The sequence below is a fragment of the Catharus ustulatus genome, chromosome Z (genome assembly GCF_009819885.2).
Source record: "Catharus ustulatus isolate bCatUst1 chromosome Z, bCatUst1.pri.v2, whole genome shotgun sequence".
Lineage (NCBI taxonomy): Eukaryota > Metazoa > Chordata > Aves > Passeriformes > Turdidae > Catharus > Catharus ustulatus.
Window position 1 is genome coordinate 41,842,179 of NC_046262.2, and position 26,514 is coordinate 41,868,692.

At 37.5% G+C, this 26,514-nt stretch overlaps 1 protein-coding gene across 2 annotated transcripts in view; it reads right to left on the reverse strand.

Annotated features, from left to right (window-relative positions):
• Positions 1 to 26,514, reverse strand: part of LOC117010618 (contactin-associated protein-like 4) — a 238,988-nt gene that overhangs the window by 54,053 nt on the left and 158,421 nt on the right. For both annotated transcript variants that reach the window (XM_033085306.1, XM_033085305.1), the window contains exons 9-14: positions 25,686 to 25,835; positions 20,255 to 20,426; positions 10,993 to 11,099; positions 8,774 to 8,893; positions 4,223 to 4,420; positions 1,064 to 1,220 (exon numbers count right to left, since the gene is read on the reverse strand). In XM_033085306.1, coding sequence (XP_032941197.1) covers positions 1,064 to 1,220; positions 4,223 to 4,420; positions 8,774 to 8,893; positions 10,993 to 11,099; positions 20,255 to 20,426; positions 25,686 to 25,835 — 904 coding nt within the window. The remainder of the gene's footprint in view (positions 1 to 1,063; positions 1,221 to 4,222; positions 4,421 to 8,773; positions 8,894 to 10,992; positions 11,100 to 20,254; positions 20,427 to 25,685; positions 25,836 to 26,514) is intronic.

Below are 26,514 nucleotides of genomic sequence, written 5' to 3' on the forward strand. Positions count from 1 at the left end.
TCTTTGAAGCTTGTGAAGAATTGCTCAACTATCTTTTTCTTGTACTTCCATTTCTGTGTCTGCTGAATTTCTTGCACATGTTGAGGGAACGAGCATTTTCCAACCCAACTCACTAGTCCCTCCTTTCAAGAAAGCCTGGACTTTCTGAAGAAAAAAATAATGTATTGCTTGACTCTGCACACATCAAGTTGTTCCTAAGTATCTTCCTTACATTCTCCCACATTCAAAAAAATAGATATTGATGTATTTTTAAAAAATGTACGTATTAATGTACTCACTGAACTTGATTTATATAACTTAAATGGACCTCACAATTTTAAGATCATCAAAGTTTCTTCAACAGAAGAGATTTCATTTGAAAAGCCCCTCTGCTTTATCAAATCCTATACTGCATTGGAGCTATAGTTGAGAAAGTTGTATCTGATTCTACTACATCAAAAGTCAGGCTCAGATTTGACATTGTAACAAGAACTTATCCATTATATTATTTATTTGAAAGTTATCATAAATGACCCCAGAGAATTATAGGCACAATCACAAGATATACATCCTAGAAATTAATTCATTCTCTTTGAACAGGATTCCATAAGAGTTCTTTGCTTCATTGATGGCAAGAGTATTAATTTTAATTATCCATGTTGTAGATGAAGAAGAAGGGTGTAAAAAGTTTAAACCCTAAAGTGTAGTTATAAATTATGCTAAAAATTAAATTTTTTCACAGAATGTTTTATAACTTTAATTACACTCAGAAGTCTAAAACTAACTGAAGTTGTGCTAAAAAACTGTTGCCTTAATCTTTAACATACAATATACTAAAAGACTAGAAAGTATCTGCAAAATTAAACCTTCCCCAAAATTTAGAGTGAAAGAATTGGCAATGATACTTAATGCATACAGCAATAACTCTGTGAAAAATTAAGTCCTGTAGCAAAGAATCAGATGACATTATGGCAACTTAGATTTCCAACTGCCTTGGTATTATAAATATGCTAAGGCCTGCACATTTTGTTTATTTACTTTTAATGAAAAAAAGTATTGTGAATAATCAGCAGTAAAAAGTCACCATTCATCCCTGTCCGCATCACAGTTGCAGTAATGCTGGGAATCAATGCAGCTTCCCTCCAGTCCACAAGCACATTTTTGTACAGCAGGCAAAGAACCTCCCCAGTAAGTATGAGTTTCATTGGTTCTTCCAATCCACCAGCTCAGTGGCACTCCATCTAAAAAGCAGGTTAGAGAAAATCAGCGTCCAGTCTTGTCTCCTACTTCTCTTAGGTTTCTCATCCAAATAATTTTCCAAAAGGTTAAGAAGACAAAAATCCCTGCTAAAATCAAAAACCTTTAAATGACCAGGAAAAAATAAATTTCCACCTTTATTTGATAAGTAATTATTCATTTTAATTCTTCGTTATCATATATTAAACAATTGTCACAGATTTTTGCTTGCATTTGAGCAAACGGGAATTCACAGTACCTAGTTCAGCCAGCCATGATATTAGAATAATTTATCTTAAGCAGTCCATTTATATAATTAATTTTAAAATGGTCCATGAAAGAGGAGATATAATCATCCTAAAAATCAGGGTAGTTTATATTCCCAAGTAAAAATCAATTTCAGATTTTGGAACCAGAAATAAAATGAGGAAAGTCAAGAAATAGCCTCATCCCACTACTAAGATACTACAGAGTACTATTACCCACATCTCTGATGAACTTCACATAGCTGAATAGTGCTATCAATCAGAAATGCCCAAAGACAGCTATTAGGTCATGGACAGCAGATACAGATTTTATATACTCAGAGACAACAGAAATCATGTTAATGGTGCTCCCATAAGCAAGTTATGATATATCTGGTGAACAGAAGTGAGGTTGCCCAGGACCACCACATCTCTCTTTGGTACATCAAGTCAGCATTGTTCACAGAAAAATGATAAAACTGTATGCTTCCTTAATGTTACAGTTCTGCAGAATAAGCTTAAAGATATTGCCAAGCAAGAATAGCACCAGAAGAAATATCTACAGAACACATAACAGTGAAATGATATGAAGCATAAAGAGAAACCATCCCAAATGAGATGGAAGAAGGGTGATGGAAGCATGAAAATCAAGGCATGAGAAGAAATCAAGTACTGTTAAATTATAGAGTTTCTTATGCATTTCTTTTTGCTTCTGCTGGAGTTCCATTCTCAGCACCTAGTCCCATGAAAAAGCTGGAATTTATTCTACTCTCAACTTTACTTACAACTGCTACTGCTTATTAAACCTCACTGTTAGATAAGACCTCTGTTATACTGACAATCTTTCAGATCGCAAACATATTGACTGCATTCATTACCACACAACTGTCAGCCCAGCAGGCCAAAAAACAGTGTGAGCAGTTTTTCGAAAAGTCAAGCTTGCATAATGGCATCAATGTCCAATAATAGTGTTTGTGTTTGCAAACCATCACAGGAGGAAGAAAACCCAGAGACCGTGTATAAATAATTTATCAGGCGACACTTTAAAAAGGTTCTAACAACTAAGACTGTAAAAAGCAGAATATTTCTGCTGCTTTAACAGCATGCCTTAGGTTTATATAGTAGTCATGAATTAGCATTCCCAGTGTTTCACTAGGGACATTGGGGTATGTTTAAAAGCTGGTCTCTGTTATTTGTTCATACAGCAGGGTGAGGAGAGAGTATTTACTGAAATGCTGCAAGTTCATACCGCATTAGCCCGGATTTTTTTCCCTGCCTTGGCAGAAAGTATTGCCTATGCAAAATGAAGTCATTAATTAAAATGCTTAGAGATTTCTTCATAATGATCACATAAATGTATTAACTGATGACTTTTTTAATGAGATCATTTGCAAATGCTATCCAGGCTGATTGAATACAATGCATTTCTAAAATACAGTCAGTTAAGAATTACTAGGTGGACTGCATGTTCCAAAAAATATATTATATAACCATCACCAAATTTTCTATTTCTCAGGCATAGCTAGTGAAGATTATAAATAGTAGAAATGAGAGTGATTAAACAGTGTTTAAAAAATTAATGTTTTTAGAAAATTTGTAGACATCTCATATAACTTTCACATGTCTATTTATTCTTAGCATTCAAGACTAAATTTTAGATGAATTACTACAAGTGACTGGTTGCAGACTTTTAAAACATTTATTTTAGCACTTTCAAGTGCATATTATAAAGATGCAGCTATATGTAATATAAACAGCATAACAGTATAGATAGTGAATTATTTTAGCACATTTACATGAAATCTCCTTAGACAAAAAATAAAAAAAATAGCCTTTAAACTTTCTGCTTGAGGCAAACCAGGCTTTTGAACATCTTAATATAGCTTTAATTTGGAGCCCAGAGTAAAAGGAAGATTCATTGGGACATCTTAAGCAGCAGGTTCCTTTTTTTGCTGTGGAGGTGTTTTCAAACAGATATTCTTCCAAGAGTGAACACCAGCCTAAGAAGCCCAGAGATGTCCATGCCATAATTAAGGAGAAAGAATATATAGGGAAAGAGCTTAGACATAGAACCAGAGTGGGCTTCATGCAGAGGCATTCACGCAGAGGAAAGAAGCACCTTAAGAGTTTCTGGTGCACAAGTTAAAAAATGTAACTTAGTTTTAGAATTAAAATTTAAATAGACTACATAACTTTACCTTTCTTTAAGTAGATCAGACCACTCTTTATTTCTTGAAGCAATTATAATTTTGTAAATAATCCACATTTTAACAACTGAGCTTTTTAAGACTGTTTATATTGAACAGTGGAAATTCAATGTTATTGATATGTTTTGTCAAGTATTCACAATATGCACTTAAGTGCACACATTAACTTCTGCTGGTATCTATGCACTAATTTGTATTCTTTTAAGAAGATATTTCCCCAATAATAATTTAATTCCTTCATTAACATTAAAAAAAATCTTGGAAGACCAAACAAGAGGGGATCTGCTAATAACTATCTCTATTAATTTAAAAGTCTTATGAGAGAAATTAATTTGAGAATTTATTTCTCTGAAAGAAAATCATTATAAATTGACATTCGTATTTTCCTGGTTCATATATCTCTTGGCAACTTACAGAAATCTGAGAACTCAATATCTGAAGTAGTTAAACTTCATAGCAGTAAAATGCCATAGCCTTGATAGAAATAAATAACTTTAGTAGCCATTAAAATAAAAGGTACAATGCAACATAATAAAGTTTCTCTACCTTACTTACCTGACTTATCTAAAAGCCTTGACTTTTTGCAGTAGTAAGCAAGCTCCTGTTCACAGTGATCTGCAAGGTTTATTGTAGCCTGAAGCTGGTCAAGGCTGGCAGAATACTTGAAAAACACAGTATGTGGGTTCTCTCGATTAGCACTTTTAACTCTGGTTAGGTTGGTGCTGTTATGCTGTATAATTGTCCACGTTGCATCTTTCAAAACACACGTGAAAAGTAGTAAAGAATGAGAGAGTTGCATAAGTTAGTAATGGAAAGAGCCAAACTTCAACTACTTTAATGACAGAAAGCACTTTGGGGCCCATGAAACTGACATAAATCATTGAGCAAAAATGAAAACAATTATTCATTGTTTCTATTCACAGGTAGATCATTGTACCATGACTGTAACAGATATATAACTAGTTAGGATTATTGAATAAGGAAAGAATATGTGATGACACCCAAATGTTTGTATCAGAAATAAAATATTGTTTGCTTGGTAAATTGCAATGACAGATTAGAAGGAAAGAAACACTTGCTATTGTTACTTTCCCCAGGCTTAAATAATGCATAAAATAACACTAATTCTATCCCAGAATCTACCTATGTTACATACATCCTTGTATCTTGAATTAATTTATTCTGTATGAGAAAATGGCCTACAGCCCTTTCTGTTACACAAAGAAGCAGAAGTCTCTTGGGTGTACTGTGTTTGCTATACTTCATGTATAAGATTACATGAAGGTGAATTACTACTGCCACTTAAAATTAAATTGTAGTTGTGGTGAAGGCTCATATCATACTTCTGTTTTGTATTTTTACCATGCACCTTCTCCTGTGAATAGGAAAAAACCGAGTTTGTCAACTCTCACATTCAGAGTCTGTAAGTCTCACTCTCCTGCCCAAAACTCTTTTCAAAATAGGGCTGAGAAGGCTTTCAGTTAAAGCCCATCTGGGACAGTCAAGTCAAATTTGGATTCAAGGTCACTTGCATCTTCATGGCCAGTGTAATTTGAAAAAAACATGAGAAATATTGGTTTTTTCTAAATTTTACTATTGATATAATATTTCAGACACTCTAATAGTAGTATTCTAACTAGACTTACATTTTATTTCATCAGCTGAATATAGGCCACACATGGCAGATATTAAAAAATATCTATAAAGAGGAAAGAATTATGGTGTAGTGGTTTTGATTTCCTAATTTGAGATTTTTTTTTTGGCTAATGTACTAATTTATGTGATGGGTCTAGCATGGACTAAATTGCTAGTGCACTCACTAGAATTATTTATTTATTTATTTATTGTTGTGAGATAGGATTAGGAAGTAGGCAAAGTAGGCTTAAACTTTAAAGGGTATAAAGAGGAATTTTATTACTAGGACTAAAATAATAATAAGAATCAGAATAAAACTTTTAGAACACTTCTCCTCTCTGCTGCACTTTCTTTTCTTTCACAATGATAATGTACAGAAACAGATTAATCAGTTTGTCATCTCTAAAATAGTCCTTTTGCAGTTTTTTTAGAGAGAGGAGTCTCTCTCATCATGCCATGGAGACTTCTCTACAAAAAAAACAATTCTCTCGTGGCTTCAACATCACAGTGAATCAGCAGCCCTGGAGAACAGAAATCTGATCACTGTGTAAAAGTCTGTCTCCTCGATTTACAGTTTCCCCACAACTGTTTTTGAGGGCATTGTCAACTTATGTCAACTTATATCCTTATTTTAAAGATGAGATGTTCAGAAGGTTCTCTTCATCAATTTTTGAAATCATCTTAATCTCTGGGAACAGAGGTCTTTTCCTTCACTGGGGGCAAAGGGTCTTCATCATGTTTCTCTCTCTCTATTCAAACTTTTTATGGGATTACAGCTACTTCAACATCTTGTTCAGCATGGATACCTTTGCTCATGTCTACAATGTGAAAGCTTTAACTACCTCATACTTTTTAATGAGTTACAGGGAAAAAAGAGTCTGATGTATCAATCACACCTTTTCAATAGCTTTACAAGAGGATTTCAGCCAAAGAGTGAGGGATCTCCTCAATCCCTCCTATTTGGGACATTACTTTTACTTTATTGACTTTAGTGTCCTAATGTTGTTTTTCTACGTGTCTTCAACTCCTTTTTTCTTCCACACGAGAGGGAATGGAAGGTCTGCAAGTCTCACCTGTGCAGTGGAAGAGTTAGTGTCTCGCACAAGGCCTGCATATGGTGTGATCCCTGTGAGGTGGCCTGAGCTGTTTAGGGTAGAGGATTTTCCGGCAGCTGTGCTGGGGGAAAGGCCAGGATCTTAGCAGCCAGGTTAGAGCACAGCATTTGTGGGTCAATGGCTCTCCCTGCCCTGCTCAGAAGTTTTTGCAGAGCATTCCAGCCGAGCCACAGCCTGGTTGTGTTGGAGGAGGGGGAAGCAGTCAGGATCTCGGCGGCCGATGGTCTCCCCTCCCTCTGCCCAGAAATCGTTAGACCTGGCTGCATGGAGGGACTGGGCTGGCCTGTTACTTATTTCCAGGCCAGAAGGAAAAAGGAGTTCCTTGGGGTTTGCTTGTTTTTAAATGTGTGTTCACAGAGGTCTGTTCAGCTTTCTCGGTGGTTTAACAGGTTGTCAGTTCTCAAAACTAACCACTGGTTGGTTTTTGTTAGACACAGAGGCAGTTTTCAGCAGCTCCTCTCAGAAAAAATCAGTTCTGTGGGTGGCTTCTTCCCTCCTCACCAAATGTCAAATGTGCAAAACTGGCACATATGGTCACTTAGAGATAAGTACTAGTCAGAAAAAGTAAATAAAATATTTTTTTATCTAATTATAGGGTTTTTTTAAGGATATAATTAGAGAATGAAAAATAGATAGCTAGAAATACAAATTTAAATTTTGGTTCCTTTGTTTGCTTTGGATTCTATTTTCTACAGTTGTGGATTTTTTTGGTCAATGAATGTACACACAAACACAAATACATCTAAACATTACAATGAACATAAAAATGAAGACAAGCAGTTTGGATAGTTAACTCATTGCTGCACTCTCAAAATTACAAAAAAAAAAAAATACAGGTAACTGCAAAGTTTGTGATATTTTAATTGACAGTGTGGACTATAGGCTTTTGATTCTGAAGCTGACCTCCAAGAATAAAATCAGGGAATGGCACCTCCCTCCCAGCTGCCTGAAAATAGAGCCCCATGAATGTCAAAGACAAGGCAGTGCAGTAAGAAATGTGGGCATCTGCCTTCCCTGCCTCTGGTGGGAAAAGGGAATACCAGTCATGAGGAAACTGGGAACAAAACAAATATAGAGGATTCATCCTGTCAGAATGCATCTTGAGATGAAGAGCTGATCAATGATGTTTGCTTAATGTGGTGAATAAGGAGTGACAGGAAAACAGGAACAGCTGTTCATGGACACACAAGGATAAATCAGACACTACACTGTACCTTGGAGAGTTATACACACTTAGAAAAATTGTCATCTTTCTGCCATGATTCTTTGGTCTCTTTCAGTCTCACAGGACACTAGAATATTTCTTTTTAAGAGCTTGTGCCAATCTGAAGTGTGCTTATTGTGAAAAAGCACAGTTCACTGTAGAAGTCAAAGTCAGGAGCTGACATGGTAAGATTAGGTAAATTGCTCAAGCCAACATCAAAATCTTACTATAAGGTTTCAAATTCTCAGTGCTTAGAGCATACGTAGCTCTATCTAGTTAAAATCTAGTTTATTCATGTATTCTTTTCAACAGTTATAACTGTGTAAAAGTAATTTTTTGTTAAACAAAACAAAAAAATATTCCCATCATTTTGGCTGGAAAGCAATTTAAAAAAAAGCGGCTTGGTAAACAGTAAAGGAGACAGCCACAAATCCAGTAACAATAAATTCCAGAAATTCATTTAAATTTAAGCTTAGTTAAAAGGACTTATACCAATATACCATATACCACAGAGATAACATCAACTGCTTTGATAAAAAGCAGACCAAAACCAAACTCTGACAGCTAAAACTTCTAGTTATATACATGATCAGATTCAAAGTACTGGTTGCAGAAGGGGAACAGTGTGTCCAAATGTGAGGCTGTAAGGGTTCCACTAGGTGCATTTGTATTCTCCAAAAGATCACCTTGCACACTGAAAGATGAAGTTTAATATCTACATTGCTCCCAACAAAAGACAGATCTAAATTAATCTTTTTCAGAAGGCTATCAGGGAAATTCAGCAAATTTCTCATAAACATAAATTATTTATCATTTTTTTAAGTACCCTTGAGAGGCTATTTCAGTGAAAATAAAACTGCTTACCAAAAAATGAACTAGTATGACACTGTCTCCATATGGAACACATGCCCCATTTATGCAAAGCATAACAGGAATGCTGTGTTAGCTTCACAGCCTGAATCCTGTTATAATTCTAATTTTTATGCCTAATTATTTGCCCAATATCCTGAGCTAAGGAGTCACCTTCATTTTGTTGTGTATGTTTACATTAAATTCATGAACTGCAAAGACTTCTCACTTGATAACTCATGTTTCAATATAATGACCATGCATACAGTCACAGCCGTAAGTTAAGGAAGTTTATCACCTCACCTGTCATATTGCAGTATACGAGAAATGGTCCCAATGGGCCACTTCCATCTGAATCAATATTGTAAAAGCCTGAAGTGTTCCCTCTGTGCTTATAGGCTTCACATGATTGCTCATAGATGGCTGTAAAAGAACACATTCCATCACAGATGTAATGGCATGATTTTACATTTTCTTCAGGGGATTTAAAAAAGGTGCATGACCCTTGACATTGGGAAAAGAAGATGGGTGTGTGCTATGTCTCTGCTAAAGAATGAAGAAAAATTCATGCAATCAACACTATGCCTTTGTTAGAAATTGTTAAGTGTATTTGCTTTTACTTATCATGGAGAACACAAGGTGCATTTTAAGCATTTTATTCTGTATTTCCAGCTCAAAAATTATGGGAGAAAACCATGAAATATGGGTGAGTAAATGGTTTCAAAATTGCTGAATAATGCTAGAATGCCAATAGTATTACTTAGAACCTGGTAATCAGATTTTGAGGAAACCCCCACTAACTACCTCAACCAACTCAGATTTTTGTCGCTGCTGTTGTAATGAAATGCATAAGGTAAGCATTTTTTTTGGCTTTCACACTTTTTATTTTCTTCCCTTTTTAAATAAAAAAGCAAGTGACTTGTCAGAGATTTCAGCAAAAGAACTAAATAAGCAAAGACAAAATGACAGCTCCTTGTTTCCTTGTCATGTATACTTTATATCAGTCTGTATCTACAAAAAAAACCATCTGTGATACATCTTATACATCAAATATCTGAGAAAAAAAAAGTATGAATCCACATCTGTAACTGTATCTCAAGAAGCATGATGATAATATCACAGCTAGACACATTAATCTAAATTCTTCTTTAACCATTATATTTCTTTCGAGCAGTCTTAATGTTCTAATCTTTCATTTCAAAATTAAATTGTGCTCTATCAGATATCAAAACTTAAAAAAATTCTGCCAAAGAGTGTCATCCTTCTATTTTTTTTGCCTGATGGTTACTGATACAATATGGCAATAACTAAGAAAAAGATAACCATTCATTTTACTTACCCTATGAAATATACATAATAAACAATTTATGCAATTTTAAAATGTAGTTTTGTGGTTAATAACAGTAAATACTTTTAGCTAAATTTAGAAATGACAAAATTTCAATTATTCATTATTATTTTTGACAATTAAAAAAAATCAGTAACTCATATAATTACATTTCTCATTGAGTCCTAACCATCAGGAAACCCTAGCATCTCTCTATCTTCACAGACATCACCAGATGATTCAGCTTGTGACTTCAAATTGCAATAAATCAAATTACCTTCATCTTCATTGTGAGCTCATTAGAGTTTAATGATATACACCAAGGTATTCAAAGGCATCTCTACTAATTTTTTTTTCTATGTTACATGGTTTTTCTTAATACTGATTTATGACTGCTGTTGACTTTATACGAACAAGATTTAAATAGCCAGTCTTCTAAAATCTCATTTCTCAAAAAAATCTCATTTGGATAGACATACATTCTTTTTGTAAAAGCTGCCAAAAATAATTGTGCACATTTTATACAGATGATATATAAGAACAGAATTATTTATCTGATGATTAGGTCAATCTTTGTATCTAAAAAAAAAGCCAACAGTAAACTTATATGAATTTTTACTTATTAGAGAGAGGCATGTAATGAAAGCCAGAGTACTTATTCTATTGTCTTCCCAGAACATGCTGAAACCAATAACAAAGTAAAGGATCTCCTGTGAAATTATCTGTTACATTCAATTAAGTTTTCAAAATAGGTTTATTTTATTTTCTCCTAATCTACCTCCTGATGCAGCAAACTACATAAACATGTATTTTAGGTTTAGCATAGGACATGCATGTAGTCCCACTGACTCAGAAATATTAAATATTGGTTGTTATGATGACTAAAGATGAATTTACCATATTTCTAAATGATATATTGATTCAGAAAATGGAATTATATGGATGAGAGAGGAGATTACTTTCTCATAAAATACAAAAAAGTTGAAACAAACTTTCAATCAATTTTTGGTTACATATTTTGAGTTCCCAAGGCCTTTCCTCAAACCAAATTATGAGTATTTTTATGACTGAGAATATTTTATGAATGATAAGTTCAAATGTTTTTTGGTTTGGCTTGTTCTTTTGTTTTGTTTTTGTTTTGCGGTGAAGAAATGCAATCAGAAGTAAAAGCATAGTCAGAAATCAGAAAACTTACGATAGTGACATGTAGCTCCCTTGTAACCAGTATTGGCACAGTTACAGTGGAAACTGTTCCAGGACTGTGAGCACTCACCACCATGTTCACAGTAATTAGGCAAACACCTAAAAGAAAAAACAATGCGCATTTTCACCCTTTTTTCTCCTCACTTAGATGCCACTTGTACTTAGGAGAAAATCAAAATCCTGGAAAAGAAGTATAAAGTGAAGGAAGTCATCAAGGTCATTGGTAAAGATGTCAATGTAAGTAAAAGAAAATTTAGATCATCTCTTCCCTGGTGTTCCTTTTGCATATAAAAAAAGTCTTCATTATTTAATAAGCTTGCGAGAATGTTTAAGATTAAAGCAACATCACAGCAGGTTTCTTTCTATTCTTGTAAAACAAATAATAAAAAAATCACCTAACAAATAAATCTGACCGTGGTACCTGACATCTATTTCTTATTCCAAAATCATGTTTACTTTCTATCCTAGAAAGAGTTCAGTATGTAATTCCCAATACAACTACTTGCAAAAACAGTTTTCATTCAGGTAATGACTAAGATCCTGAAGAGTTTTGATTACTTTCTTCTAGATATACAATAGTTGACTGAAAAAAAAAAAAAATTACAGTAATTTCACGAATACAAGCCGCACTGTTTTGACCAAAATTTTGCTCTCATACCGTGAAAGCGGCTAATGTTCAGGTGTGGCCAATATGTGAATAATTTTCTGACATTTTCAACCCTGGGAGTGCAAACCAAGTCAGTGCAAACTGCAAAGTTGAGCTCCTGCCAGTAAAACCCTGCATTTATGCGGTTGTTACAAATTGATACTCTGTTGCGCGGCGGGTGGAGCTGCTCTGTGCAGGCAGCACAGGGGGCGGGGAAGGCGGGGCAGCTCCGTCCTGCTGGCCCCACGGCTCGGATGAGGAAGGGACAGCTCTCTCCGCTTGGCCCCGCAGCTCAGGGGAGGCAGGGGCAGCTCTCTCCGCTTGGCCCCGCGGATCAGAGGGCTCCCGTCCCTGCGTGCCGCCGCCGCAGGAGCAGGTAGGCTCCATCCCCGGCTCCCATGGCCGCCGCAGGTGCCGGCGGGCTCTGTGGCCCACCTGCCGCCATGGGGCAGCGCCGGGCCGGGGTGACCAAACCCAGCGGTGGTGGCAGCCGCCCCCGAGCGGTCCTGCCAAGTGGTAGCGCTGAGCTGGGCCACCAGCCCTGTCGGCAGCCCCGAACCCTCATGGCCCGAGCTGAGCCAGTAAACCCCGCCCTCCCGTGATTCTGTTACTAATTGGCAACTTTGTTGCATGCGGGTCCTCGCTGCGAACACAGAGCGGCTTATACTCGGGTGCGGCTTATTTATGGACAAAAAATGAAATGTTTGCCAACACCCGGCGATGCGGCTTATACTCAGTGTGGCTTGTATTCGTGAATTTACTGTACCTGTAACTACTTAGTGTTTAAGACTGCAGCACTATATCAAAGTATAAAATAATTGTGACATGAAAAAACAAGAAATTATCTTTTTTTTTATAAGTGCAGCTGAAAATATATTGAAATAGATTGGCATACTTCGACTAATTATTAACTAGCTTTTAACCAATTATTAACTAGCTTTTCACCTTAGAAATCAGTTAACATTCTAACTGCACTGAGTGTATGTGTCTGATACAACACAGAAAGTGTAAAATTACAGTAATTTCACGAATACAAGCCACAGCAATTTGACAAAAATTTTGGTGGAAACCCGGAAGTGCGGCTAATAGTCGGGGGCGGCTAATATGTGAATAATTTTCTGACATTTACAACCCCAGACGTGCCAGCCAGGGCGCCGAGCCAAGCACCTGCCAGTAAAAGCCGGCATTCGGCGATTGTTACAGTGTTACTGTGTTGCCCTGGTTCCCTGCAGGCAGCACGGGGGGCGGGGAGAGAGGCGGGAGAGCTCTCTTCTTCCCTCCTCTGCCGCAGCCCAGGGGAGGACAGGTGGGGGGGCGCACCACCATTGCCACGGTTCGGGGAGGATGAGGGGGATGACGCGCCGCCATTGCCGCGGCTTGGGGAGCCGACGGGGGCCCTGCGCCGCCATTGCTGTGGCCCGGGGAGGAGAGGGGGGGCCGTGCCGCCATTGCCGTGGCCTGGGGAAGATGGGGGGGGGGGTGCGCCGCCATTGCCGCGGCCCGGGGAGGGGGGGAGAAGTGCGCGCCGCCATTGCCGCGGCTCGGGGAGGACGGGGGGGGGGCGCCGCCATTGCTGCGGCTCCGGGAGCCGACAGGAGCCCCGCGCAGCCATTGCTGTGACCTGGGGAGGCGGGTGGAAGCGCGCGCCGCCATTGCCGTGTCTCAGGGAGCCGACGGGAGCCCCACGCAGCCATTGCTGTGGCTCTGGGAGGAGGCGGGGTGCTTTGTCCGCGCCCGCTGCCGGCGCCACGGGCGCGAGAAAACTCCGTCCCTGCCTGCCGCCAGCGCCACGAGCGCGGGAAAGCTCCATCCCCGCCCGCCGCCACTGCCGTAGGAGCGGGGGAAGCTCCGTCCCTGCCTGCCACCGCAGGGCAGCGCCGACCCAGGGTGACAGAGCCCAGTGGCAGCAGCGGGTGGCCCCGAGCCCAGTGGCAGCGGCGGCCGGCCTCGAACGGCAGCACTGGGCTGGGCCACCTGACCCCATCAGCATCCCCTAGCGGGCTGAGCCTGCACAGCCTTAGCTCAGCCAGTAAACCCCGCCCTCCCGCGGTTCTGTTACTAATTGCACGTGGGTCCTCGCTGCGAACGACAGAGCGGTTTATATTCGGGTGCGGCTTATTTATGGACCAAAACCGAAATATTTGTCAACACCCAGAGAGGCGGCTTATACTCAGTGCGGCTTGTATTTGTGAATCTACTGTAGTTGACACTAGCCACAGGAAAAAAAATGAACTAAAATGACATGCCTGCTAACATTCACAGGATCTTAAAATACCTTTATTCATTCAAGAAATGTTAGAAGAATATTAAACTAGGAATGCAGGAAGTCCAGCATTTCACACATCTACCCTATAAATAATGCAGGGTCTTTGCACATTCACTGCTCATGGCACTCAAAGAATTTTATCTTTCTTTCATGTTTATAAACAAGGATAAGTGGTTTTCACAGAAGGGAATTAAAAAAAAAAGTAGCAGGTGAAATATAGGTAAAGTAAGTAAATCAATAGAAGTCATCTATTTTCAAGAAAATCTGTGATATATTTTGGCAGTGAAAGAGCTGATCTCGTATCTATTTTCTCACTCACAAAATGTATTCCTAGGACTAGTCAGCGGACTATATATGTTTAAATGAATTCTGTTTTGGAACCTGAAGATAAAAATTAGGCACCAGGGTTACAATTATACACATGCTAATGTTTCTTAGCTAAATGCTCTATTTTACTTTCTTTGGGTATAACTAATCATCAATTATTATAAATACAAATATCTAGCAAAACTGCCATTCAAGACCGTTAGTGCATTCACTGACAGCTACTCTACTTTTATTTCAGTCGCATTTTGTGTCTTATGCCTTTTTGATAAAGACATTTTCCAAAAATTGTGTTTTACATGGTCTTTACTTGTACTGTCTCCCTGCCCCTACTAATTAATCTTCCTAATATTGTTCACAAAATCAAAAACTTCAATGAAAGTAATGATGCTTGAACCAACTCTAATGGAAGTGAAAACAAGTTAAGAGTATAATTTAAATCTTTCAACATTAAATTTAAATCTTTTAGCATTACCTTCTTTCCTCTGCTTCAGAATGTACAATAGAAAGTAGCCACTAGCTACATCAAAGTAAAAGCATAAATACATTATACCCTGTGAACCTACCCCAAAGCAAGATTTAGAACACAGTTTTCTTTGAACAAGCTAACCTTCTAAAAAATATTTCTCATATTTGAAACAGTATTTCTGATACTTCATCTATATAAAATAATTTTTGGATTCATCACCATGTCTACTAAAACAAGAAAAGCAACAGCTGATTAAGCATTTACCACATGTTTCTAGATAATATGCTTTTTTAAGTGTATGGCTCCTGAAAGTTATATATTTTAAACCAAGGCAGCAGCCCATTAATAACTACAAACTAATATTCAGTAAAGAATATGAATCTGGAATGTAGTTGGGATAAAGAAAGGTAAAAAATAAGAATTTTGTATCAGACAATTTTCAGCTAGACACATTTTTTATATGCTATTTCTTTATCATGGTTCTAAATTATGGCTAAAAGATCCTTTAAAAAAAGCAAATAACTCCTGCATTTTTAATACCTATTATTTCTTCATTCTTCTGTTTATTTACAAAAAAAAAAAAAAAAAAAAAAATCAGAACTGTGCAGAGATCACCATTTTTATTTTTGGCTTTTTCTTTTTAATGATACAAACCCATTCAATCCTTTTTTTTGTATGCCACTGCCAGGACAAAAACGCAAGAGCTCTTTTTTCCTGGAAGAAAACTGTATGTTTCTGAGTAGGGTTCAATATAATTAGGGCAGACCCATCTGGTACTCTCTCCTAAGAGACTAGATATGCCAACATTATAAGGTATTTAGATGACATTGTGTCCTTAAAAATGATTTTGTGAATGGTTTATATCTAATTAGGAGTTATTAAACTAATATATATTGATAAAGGAGCTGGGAAAAAATATATTAGGGAGAAATATATGAAGGGAATTGTTTGCATACATAAGAGATATATGAGCAATAGAACAATATAAAGATATCATGTAATGAAATGGCTAAATGAAGGATCATGGGAAGACTGATCACTGCAAACAGTCATAAAAATATAAGAATAGGATAAGGAATTAGAAAGCTTATCAAGTTGAGAAAATTGAAAACAGGAAAATGGTATAGCATTTGTATAGAATGAATAAAAATATAATAATTTATATTCAGAAAAATGAATTATTAACTAACCATCTCTCCATGAAGACTGTAAATCTCATAAAGAATACTCTTCATATGTTAAATGTGCATATATGAGGTAAATAATGGCTTAAATAGAATTGTTTTCAGTTTATTTACTATTGCATATAAATCCAGATTTCTATGCAAAGAGTAAATTATAATTTTTTTCATGCAGTCTGAATGTGTAAAACTACTATAAAACCATGGTATTTAGGTGTCATATTACAAAAGCCATCAATAACTGGGGAATTTGGGCCATGTTTCATGATTTGGAATTGGAGATGTGAAGACTTTCATAAAGACTCCAAGACAAAGAAGAGATTTGTTTGTGCTCACCTGTAGAGAGATATTTACTATCAGGAACACAGTGGCAAAAATGCTCATTAGCTTAGGCCATTTGAAGACAATTAGAAATCATGGTAGGAACAAAGCAGTGTTTCTCAAATAATGACGTGCACAGAATGACACAAGCTACCTATTAAAAATGGTTTAAAATGTGTAAGCAGTTTTAGTTTTGCCAAATATATGTGCTTTATCACCTGGGATTTATGGTGGGATGTAGAATTACAGTAAATTCACGAATACAAGCCGCACGGAGTATAAGCCGCATATCCGGTGTGTTGGCAACATTGATGTCTTTGTCAATAAATAAGCCGCACCCGGAATATTAGCCGCACTTTAGTTCGCCGCGAACTTTCACAAAGTCGTGATTTAGTAACACAATCGCAGGATCGCCAGGGCTTACTGGCTTACTGCCGACCTCGGAAACATTGTTTCCAAGTGAAAAAAGACACACCCTTTATTTACAAGCCGAAAAAGACAGGAACAATAGTGTGGTCATTTTGCGAGCATTCCCAATGGATCCGCGTTGCCTTTAAACAGCCGCTCAGCCACGTGGGCAGGCAGCTGAGCTCCGAGCAGAGCCACATCTCCGTGCTGGCACAGGAGCGGCCGCTCTGGCCCTCGCAGCCACGTGGGGGGAGCGGCTGTTGTAGCCCTCGCGGCCCGCGGGGCGAGCGGCCGTTGTAGCCCTCGCAGCCCCGCGGGGGGAGCGACCGTTGTAGCCCTCGCGGCCCACGGGGCGAGCGGCCGTTGTAGCCCTCGCAGCCCCGCAGGGGGAGTGGCCGTTGTAGCCCTCACGGCCCGCGGGGCGAACGGCCGTTGTAGCCCTCGCAGCCCCGCGGGGCGAGCGGCTGCTCTGGCCCTCGCAGCCCTGTGGCCGAGCGGCCGCTCTGGCCCTCGCAGCCCCGCGGGGTGAGCGGCCGTTGTAGCCCTCGCAGCCCCGCGGGGCGAGCGGCCGCTCTGGCCCTCGCAGCCCCGTGGCCAAGCGGCTGCTGCAGCCCTCGCAGCCCCGTGGGGTGAGTAGCCGCTCTAGCCCTCTCCCTGTGAGCCGAGTGGCCGTTCTACCCCTCTCCCTGCGGGCTGAGCGGCTCCCCCAGCCCTCTCCCTGTGAGCCGATCGCCCACTTCATCCCTCTCCCTGCGGGGAGAGAGGCTCCCCCAGTCCTCTCCCTGCGAGCCCAGCCAGCCCCGTAGCCGCACAAGACTGAAAACACTTTAAAAAGTACAGAGAAATATCACACACTTTTATCGAACTGCCGAGGTAACTCGCTGAGGTAACTCACCCCGATAACAACCCCCGCCCCTCAGTAACGCCGCCATCCACAGGCAGGCAATAAGCTGTTCTCTGATTGGTTCATCGTTGGAACAACGGGAAACCATGGATTTCAAACTGTTTCGGCTCGGGACTGGTATGATACTAGGTAAGGGCAGATATCACATTTTTGTTCATAGATTAGCTGCACCCAAATATTAGCCGCACTTCCGGGTTTCCACCAAAATTTTTGTCTAATTACTGCGGCTTGTATTCGTGAAATTACTGTATTTTAATAAAGAGAGACATGAATCTGGTTCCAAAAGATGAGCTACAGCTATTAAATAAGACGAGTGAGGAAATGAGAAAGAAACTTCCCCAGAAGCAAGAGAGCACAAGATCACATAGGATTTTTAAAAGCAGTCTATTTTGAGAAAAAAAAAATAATAATGAGGGTAGTGAAATTTATTAAAATGGGTGGATTGTACTTTTGATAAATTAGGAAGACATATGATAAGCATGCTGGGAACTGAAAACTAAATCTGGCAGAGCCAATGAAAGAAAGGTCCAATAGTCAATAAAGAAGCAGAGGCATAAATTAACAATAGTAAATATTACAGAAAACAAAACCAACCAAACAAAAATTTCCCTCAAAGATATTGTTTTCCTTTTGTATCACTGATCTTGAGAAAACACACATAATTTTGAAGTATGAAAGTAATATAAGCTCAACTCAATAAACTGTGAGGAAGTAGTAAGAATTAAGTGTTCTGACACTTGTAAACTCTAAATAATGCTGGATTTCTATATACTGATATTTACGTAGTGGTTTTAAATATAATTTACTGTTTATTTATACACTTACCATCTTTTTAAAACCTGCATGTACAAACTTGCATCTTATGGTCATTCAAAACTGAAAATAGCTGGAATCACTACATTAAAAAGAATGCACCATTTTCCTTTAAAAATTTTGGTAACATATATCTGTGTTCATGGAGGACATGGCTTCTAAACTGCAATGCTGAGAGGAACATTTAGGATATCCACAGTTACTGTAAACATTGGAAAATTCATGGTAAATCAGACAGAAATTGTTATCAATTGTATTGTGAGCCAATCAGGTGATATGTTTCACTCATAATCTTGCTTAGATATCCTTTAATGTGTTTGAATAAAGAATATGCAGATTCCTACTTAGATTATTTTGACCTGATTCTCTTCCTGATTTTGTATTTATATAAGCAAGAAAACAAACAGAAGTAAGTTCAATTCCAGAGTTCAAAAAACAGCAGTGGTGCAGTGCTTTAGAAGCTGGAAGAAAGTGTCATGAGGTCCATCAAAGAGGAGAGGAAGGAGACTGTTATGACTGAAAAGTAAGAAAATAAGTCAAAGGCAGTAGTAGGAAACAAAGGCAAAAAAGAAACATCAATGTATATGGCATCCCAAATATAAGTCCTTAATAAGCCATATAGTAAAGTTTTGACTGAGGACAAACTGTGTTTTGGAACATTTCTATCACACTTAGTGCCTACTGCAAAGTCAGGATTAGCTCAGTTAGGGATAACTTAGCACAATTACTATACATATATATTTATATACATATGAACAGCATGTGTTTTTAATGTATGATAGGTGTAGAAATACTAGGGAGAATACACACTACAAACACAATTGAAAGGATCACATTGTAGGCAGAACTTTTATCCTCGTCTTGGACATTTTTCTTCTTCTATGAAGAATTAGGTAGATAGGTAGTATTTTTGTCGTCTTTCATCTATAAGGAGTAGTGAGTGTTTCCAAAATATGAACATGGACAGATGTACACTGTGTTATCTCTAGGAATGGACAGCAGGTCACAGAAATAGAATTGTGTGACTAATCCTGGAATTGACTATTGTCTTGAAGCAGATCTCTGCCTACAGTGTTTTCTCAAAAGATATAAATTTTGAAGAGTCTTATAATTCAAAAGACAGACTTTTTGAAATAAAAAGGCACGTTATGAGGACTAGAAATATAGAAAGTGAGGGACAATTATTCAAAAGCACATAATTCCCCTCACCCTGCTGGTTCCTTTAATCTGCAAGTAAAAAACTTCTGGATTAAAGACAGTATAGCTGTGTGTGACTACATTTTCTAGAGTCTACAGAAAAAACTTCTCCTTCCATTGACTATGTGTTTTCTCCCTCTCTCCTCAACAAGCTCTGCTGCTCTGCAACCCCCTCTGCTTTCACTACACTGAAGTCGAGCAATGTCTTTCCATCAAGCCTTTCTATTTCTGGAAATGTATACAGACTTTCTTCTTTGGGCTGTGACTTTCTTTCTGGGGAGGGACACTTCAACTAGCCATTCTTTTATAGAGAGATGCTAATTGCAAGTTACGAGATTGGTTCTGACCATGGTCTAAAAGACAATTGCTCACTCAATGTGATGGATACTACCTACTGTGTTTCTTTCTTGTAAAAAACATGGTCTTTTAAAGAGTGCATCGAATTACAGGTTGCAGTAGGGTATTTGTGTCTGCAGCTTACTTAGAAAGAGAGTGAGATATTTAAAATTTATCAGAAATATAATTTTACTAAAAGTATATTTTATTTGCAGTAAAAGGAGGCCTACTTCCTATATGCTACGTATTCTGCATTTATTCTGGATTTCTGAATTCTTACAAAAGAAACAGTATGTAATTTTGTAAGTGTTCTGTTCTTTGTCGTTAAGTCACTATTAGAAACAGAACATAGACAAAAATAAATGAATGATTAAACATTTTTTTCTCACCTGTCTGTAATGCCACATAAATCTATCTGAAGATCACTGAAATTGCCAAAACCATTTTGCTGCATAGAGATCATATCCACTGCTTTGTTACCAATGGAAATAAGTCGCATACATCCTTGAAAACCACCAAATGAAGTATTACATTCAGAAATGTTTCCACTGCTAGGACAGCCTGAAAGAAGAATAAAAATTAGAGCTGAAAAGAAATATTTTATTGAAAAAAATACATATTCCAAAAGTAAATTCAACTTTTATTGGCTCCACATTTTAAACTTTGTGATTGGAAGACTTTAGCTAGAAGTTCTTCTGATATGCCATGGTTGTATGACTTAAAATAAATACTTCTCTGCAGTCTTACTGTTTTTAAAGCATATGCAAAACATCACTAAAAATTTTGTTAAAGGATAACCTAAACAAAACTTCCAAAGCAATGAGTAGAATCAAACATGAATAGGTTGACTGGGAGACCTTAGTCCCACAATGTAATGTTGCAACACAAGATTGCATGATTTGAACAAGTTTTAGTCACAGCTGAAGTCAAGTAAGAAAAAAAAAATCAGTTACTTCTGATTTTACAGTGATTTTACTCTATCAGTGTTAAAAAGATTTTGTAGAGTTCTGAAAATTCCTGTTGCAGATCATCAGTGAATCAACTAGGAGACATGCTCCATTGAATTTGTCATGGACAAAGAAGAAATGGTTGAACATCTAAATGTCAAGGACAGTCTTGGTTACAGCAAACATAAAGATGAAGCTATGGAGTTTATGAGCCACTGAGAAGACTGCAAGAAATAAAACCTCAGAATTATAACTCTGGACTTCAGAAAAGACAACATTTTTCTGTTCAGGATCTGTTTTGAGGACACCATTAGAAATTGCCTTGGAGAGCAAAAGAGATGGATAGCTTTTAACGAAAAAGCTCTTCAGAGCAAAAGAGAAGTCCATAGCAGTATCAAAATAGTTAAGCAAGTGTGGAATAAGGCCTGCAAACATAAACATTGAGCTCTTGAGTGAGTTCAAACACAAAAAGAAAGCACATAAAATGTGGTAGGAAGGACATGCAACATAGAGGGCAATACAAAGACATTACCTGCATGTCTAGGAAACCAAGAGGTGCTAAAACTTGCCAAGGAAGTTGAAGTGCAACAAAAAGGTTTCTGTAGATAGAACAGTAAGAAAAAGAACGCTAAAGAGATTATGGATATTTTCCATATATTCCATGGGGCAGTGGAGTTAGTGACAAGGGTCTAGAGAAGATTCTTTTCTTCAAGGCTTTTTTCTTCACTAGTAAAATTGATCCTTAAGATTCCCACATCCTACCAGAGTATGAAAAAAAGAATGTAGTACCCATGGAACAATGAGCCCAAGGTGCACCTGAGGGTGCAGCAGGAGCTGGTCAATGCCATTTCAACAATTGCCATTGTCATTGTGAATTCATTAACATTTGAATCCTCAAAGGGTCTTTGCAATATGCAAAGATTGATAATTGGTAGATGTTACACCCATCTTCAAGAAATTACAGGGTAGTTAGTCTTACTGCAGCACCTGGAAAATTCACGGAGCAAAACTTCTTAAAGCCATTTCTAAATATGCAAAGGACCACAAGTTAACTGGCTAACTTGAGCTTCAAGGTTAAATCATTCCTGACTGAGGTCTTTGTTTTATTTGCTCAAGTGATGAGCAGTTCAGATAAAGAGAGAACACTGAGCATTGCATACCACGTTTTTAGCAAAAACTGGACAGTTTTCTACAGTCTCCTTATAACCAGATTCATGATACATACGGGTGGGATAAACAGGCAGTTGATGTTGCAAAGTCCAGCTAATAATCACTGAGCAGAAGACTCTTCAGAGATCAGTAGTGACATCTATAATGTCTTGATTAATATCTGGATGATGAGACAGTAGGCACTATCAGCAAGCCTACAACTGATATCAAACCAGGGGCATGGACAAAGTGTTAGACATCAGGTCTGCAACTCAAAGGGACCTGGATAGAAATGACATGAAATTCATTAAGAACAAGATCAAGATTTTTAATCTGAGATGGAACAAGCCCAGTCAAGAATCCAAACTGGAGGATAGCTGTCCAGAGAGAGGCCCGAGATCCTAGTGACCATCAAGTGGAATATGAGCTGGGTATGTGCTCTTGCAGCACAGAAGGCAAATGCCATTCTGGTATGTATTATCAAGAGCATAGTCAGTAGGCCTTGGGAAGTGGTTCTTCCTGCTGTGTGGCACTTGTGAGGCCGTATCTGGAGTGCTTCTGGGCTCCCCAGTACAGGAAGGACATCAATGTCCTAGAATGAGGCCAGAGGAGGCCTCCAAGACAGCTGGAACGTGAATGCAGTTATAAGGAGAGGCTGAAAGATCTAGGTCTTCTTAGTCTTTAAGAAGAGAAGATAAAGCTATGTGATAATACAGGACAGAGAACATGGAGCAAGACTAATTCCAGCAATCCATGGTGACAGGATAATTGGCAACAACTAAAAACCTGCAAATTTGAATCATAAGGCATAAGACACAAGTAGCAAGTGTTTTCACTGTGACAGCGGTACATATGAGAACAGTTTGCTCTAGGACGTTATAAGATTTCCATCTTTGCAGCTGTACAAAGCCTGAGTGGTCACATCCCTGCACATCTTGATCTAATCGCATTGTTTAGAACAGACGCTGAGGCTACAGACCATCTGGATGTCCACATTCTGTAGGAATCTAATATTGTGGCTCATCTATTGTCTTACTGATCCAGAAGTGCCTTGTTCACTAATGCCAAACAATTAAACATTTGTAGTAAATAATTAAATTGCTTTAATCCTGATTTGATTTAAACCATGTCCATTGAGCAGTTTTTCTCAATGGCAGCTAAACACTGCACCACTATACTTAAATGGTTATTAGTTTTTCTTCCAAGAGAAGAAATGGCCAAAGATCATCCCTTGATCTTAGTCAAACAATACTGCGTTTTGGTTCACAGCATTTGAAGACCTTGTTTCAGTATATTAGGAAGCAAGGAGTTTTAATACACTTTTCTATTCCACAGAGCTGATGGGTACTTTTGAAACCCTGTAAAGACAGTGGAGAAGCTTATGACAGAGGAAAGCAAAATGAAAGTGGAAACTACTAAATATATTCAAATGTGTGTCCAATATAAATAGTATAGATATATTTTTTGAGAAATATAGATTAGAAAATGAATTTAAACTGGAATTTAACAAGTTAATAGACTTTCGGTGTGTATAGCTGTGTGCAGAAACCAAACTTCTAAAAATTGCAACGTGTTTCTAAAGGTAAATGTTTATTAGCTTCTTGGTGTATTGCTTTAAGAACAAGAAAGAAGTAGACTTGCAAAAGTCAAAATAGGAGCACAGTAAGTTTTCAGCACCACACACAGTTAGAAAAATCAATCACAGGTCTAACTGCATCCTTTACAGCATTTTACAGTTGAATGGTAACAGAAATTCTGTCATTTCTGGTGAAAAAGATGATGCTCATTTGAGAATAAAATACTTCCAGTAACTTCCAGATTTAAAATAAATAAAGACATAATATATTTTTTTATAAATAAATAAGTAAAGGTCACAGAAAGCAGGAAAAGTTTACAATTTTTAGGCATAGCTATTTTACAAAATTGTGTGTCCCAGATATTTTTCTTGGTGTCTCTTTTTCAAAAATTGCATTCTGTTAGAAGAAGAGAAAAATACCATTAACATTAATTTAATTGTGTTTCCTTACAATTGCAGGCTGTATATTAAGATAAGGAGAATTCCTTTAATCATTTTCCCTTGAACTTGCAGTGAGTTATTATTACAAGAACTGAGAGAGGTTGTAGATCCTTGATGAAGCCATGACTAGAAAATGTCTTGACATAACACTAAAATATTTTCATGTTTATTACACATTTTCCTAGTTAGGCATACACATTTCCTGGATAATTTGTATTCATTAAAACAAGTAAACAAATCACCATGTCCCCAGGACATCTTCCCTGAAAGGTTAATACTCACACTTAAACAGCACAAACATGTAAATATTCATATAAACCCGGAAAAAAAGTAAAAATGCATTGTCTGCATTTTGACAATGGTATATAACATAAAAATTTTAAAAAGAATGTTCTAAACTCTGAAACCCACTTCTAGGATTCCCTTTGTTTGAGATGCATAAACTGCAGATATCAGTAGTAAGGCTGAGATCAGAGAATCTGAGGGGTAGATATGCAATTGGTACTTCCAGTGTTCCTGGAATTATTTTGTCCTCTCCACACTGCAAAACACAGGTAGAAGTGCCTTTGTACAACTTAATCGAATATGCTGTTTTTGTAACTGCTCACATCCCTTCTCAACTGTTCATCTGTGCCATCAACCCTGCAATGATGAAAATGACCTAATCAGAGATCTGGGAACCTGAACCAAGATAGAAAGGTGATTCAAGACTAATATTCTGCATCTTTCTCTGATTTGGCTGATTTACAGTAGAGAAGAGTAGATGCCAGATGTGAAAATTCATGTGAATGCTCATGCAGCAGTTACTGTATTAAGAATATGCCTGTGAGCATGAAATTTATTTAAAATCTATTGTTTCAAAGGAAGTGATTTTTGGACAATGACTGAATCCATATTCATTTAGTGTTTTGTACACAATCTTTTCAGTTTTCTCAAAAATTTGAGAATTATTTATAAATAATTATTAATTTAATAATTAAACCATTAGTGTTTAAAATAATTCAACCATTAGCGTTTAAAAGAGAGGAAGCTAATTATTAGGCTATTAATGCAATGTTTATCGTTGCTATTTTGCAGTCCATTCCCAAAAGAATTGTATGAATAATGGAACAACCAGTTCCACTCTATCAGTAACAATACATGTTGCTAATGACATAATCTCTTGATGACAGATGACTGCTGATATTCCTAGAGAAATGAAGATATAGATACATATAGGTTTTTAGAATAAATTATACTTGTCAAACATAGAAAAATTATATCACTGTGGTAAAAAAAAAAAAAAAATGTCTATGTATCACACACAGAGAGTATTTACACAGGTAAGCATACACTTGAGGTGAAAACTTGACAATGTTCCAATGGAAGAATCTCCAAAATATTCATTTAGCAAAACAGTAAGTCTGCAGAAAGAGAAACCTTTGTGTGTCTGTCAGATTGCCAGTCAGACTATATTCAATTATCAGAACATGATACAAGTTGTGACAATCTAAAAATCGACCAAGGATTGAGGGTGGTGATTCACTCTACCCAACATGGCAAAATTCAAATGAAACGAATTAAAACCACTGTAACAGTGCCTCAACAAGCTAGACAAAGAAGACTTGAAGCAAGCCAAACAATTATTTTCATTTGATTAGATATGTCAGGAATAATTGATGTATAACTGTTAGATATTGCCTTTATAAACAAACAACAATATTTCACCTCCAAAGTAGAAAACATCTCCTGAATAAATCTGCAGAGGTATTGACACATGAGCAGACGAAGTCACATCATTGTCCACTCTTACACTGATACGATTCCTTTTGACAGAGAGAGATACGGAATGCCACTGGCCGTTATTTAATCCAGCACCTGAAAGGAAAATAAACCCCCAAAATTTAGTATGAACTTCCGCTTATTACAGCATCTAAATGTTTTAGAGTTGAAAGCAAGAGAGCAATCATAGCCCATAGAAAATCTCCAAGTGACAGTGAAATGAAAAATAACTTCTTATGTACAAGTATCTTTCGTGGAAACAGAACCTTGCTTTACATTTGATAAATACAAAATAAAGGTACTTCAGTGAATAAGTCTCAGTGTAGTACTATTTTTGTAGCCTTAATATCTCTAATATACCCATTTAATGACCATGAAAAGTATCCTCCCAATCCAAGGAGGTTATCATTAGTAAAGTCATTGTGATGGCAGATACAGTATTTTGCACATAATATATATTTTTATTACACTGTTACAAAGGATTTCTCCATATTTTAAAATAAAAGGTAGTCATTACATTACAACATGGCAAAATAGCAAAATACTGTAGATGCTAAAAGCTTCAGTAATCATTGTGTCAATGTCACAAGACAATTTTGCTTTCAGCTTCCTCTTTTTATTTGACATGCATGGGAAAATATTCTGAGAGTTTAGCCATGACTACGAAATCACATTATCTATGGTTGTGTAGGGGTAAGGTGCCATAAAGCAATAAACTTATAGCCTGCATTCTGGAAAGCACTTATGCGTACATAAATAAATTCTACACAGGGCA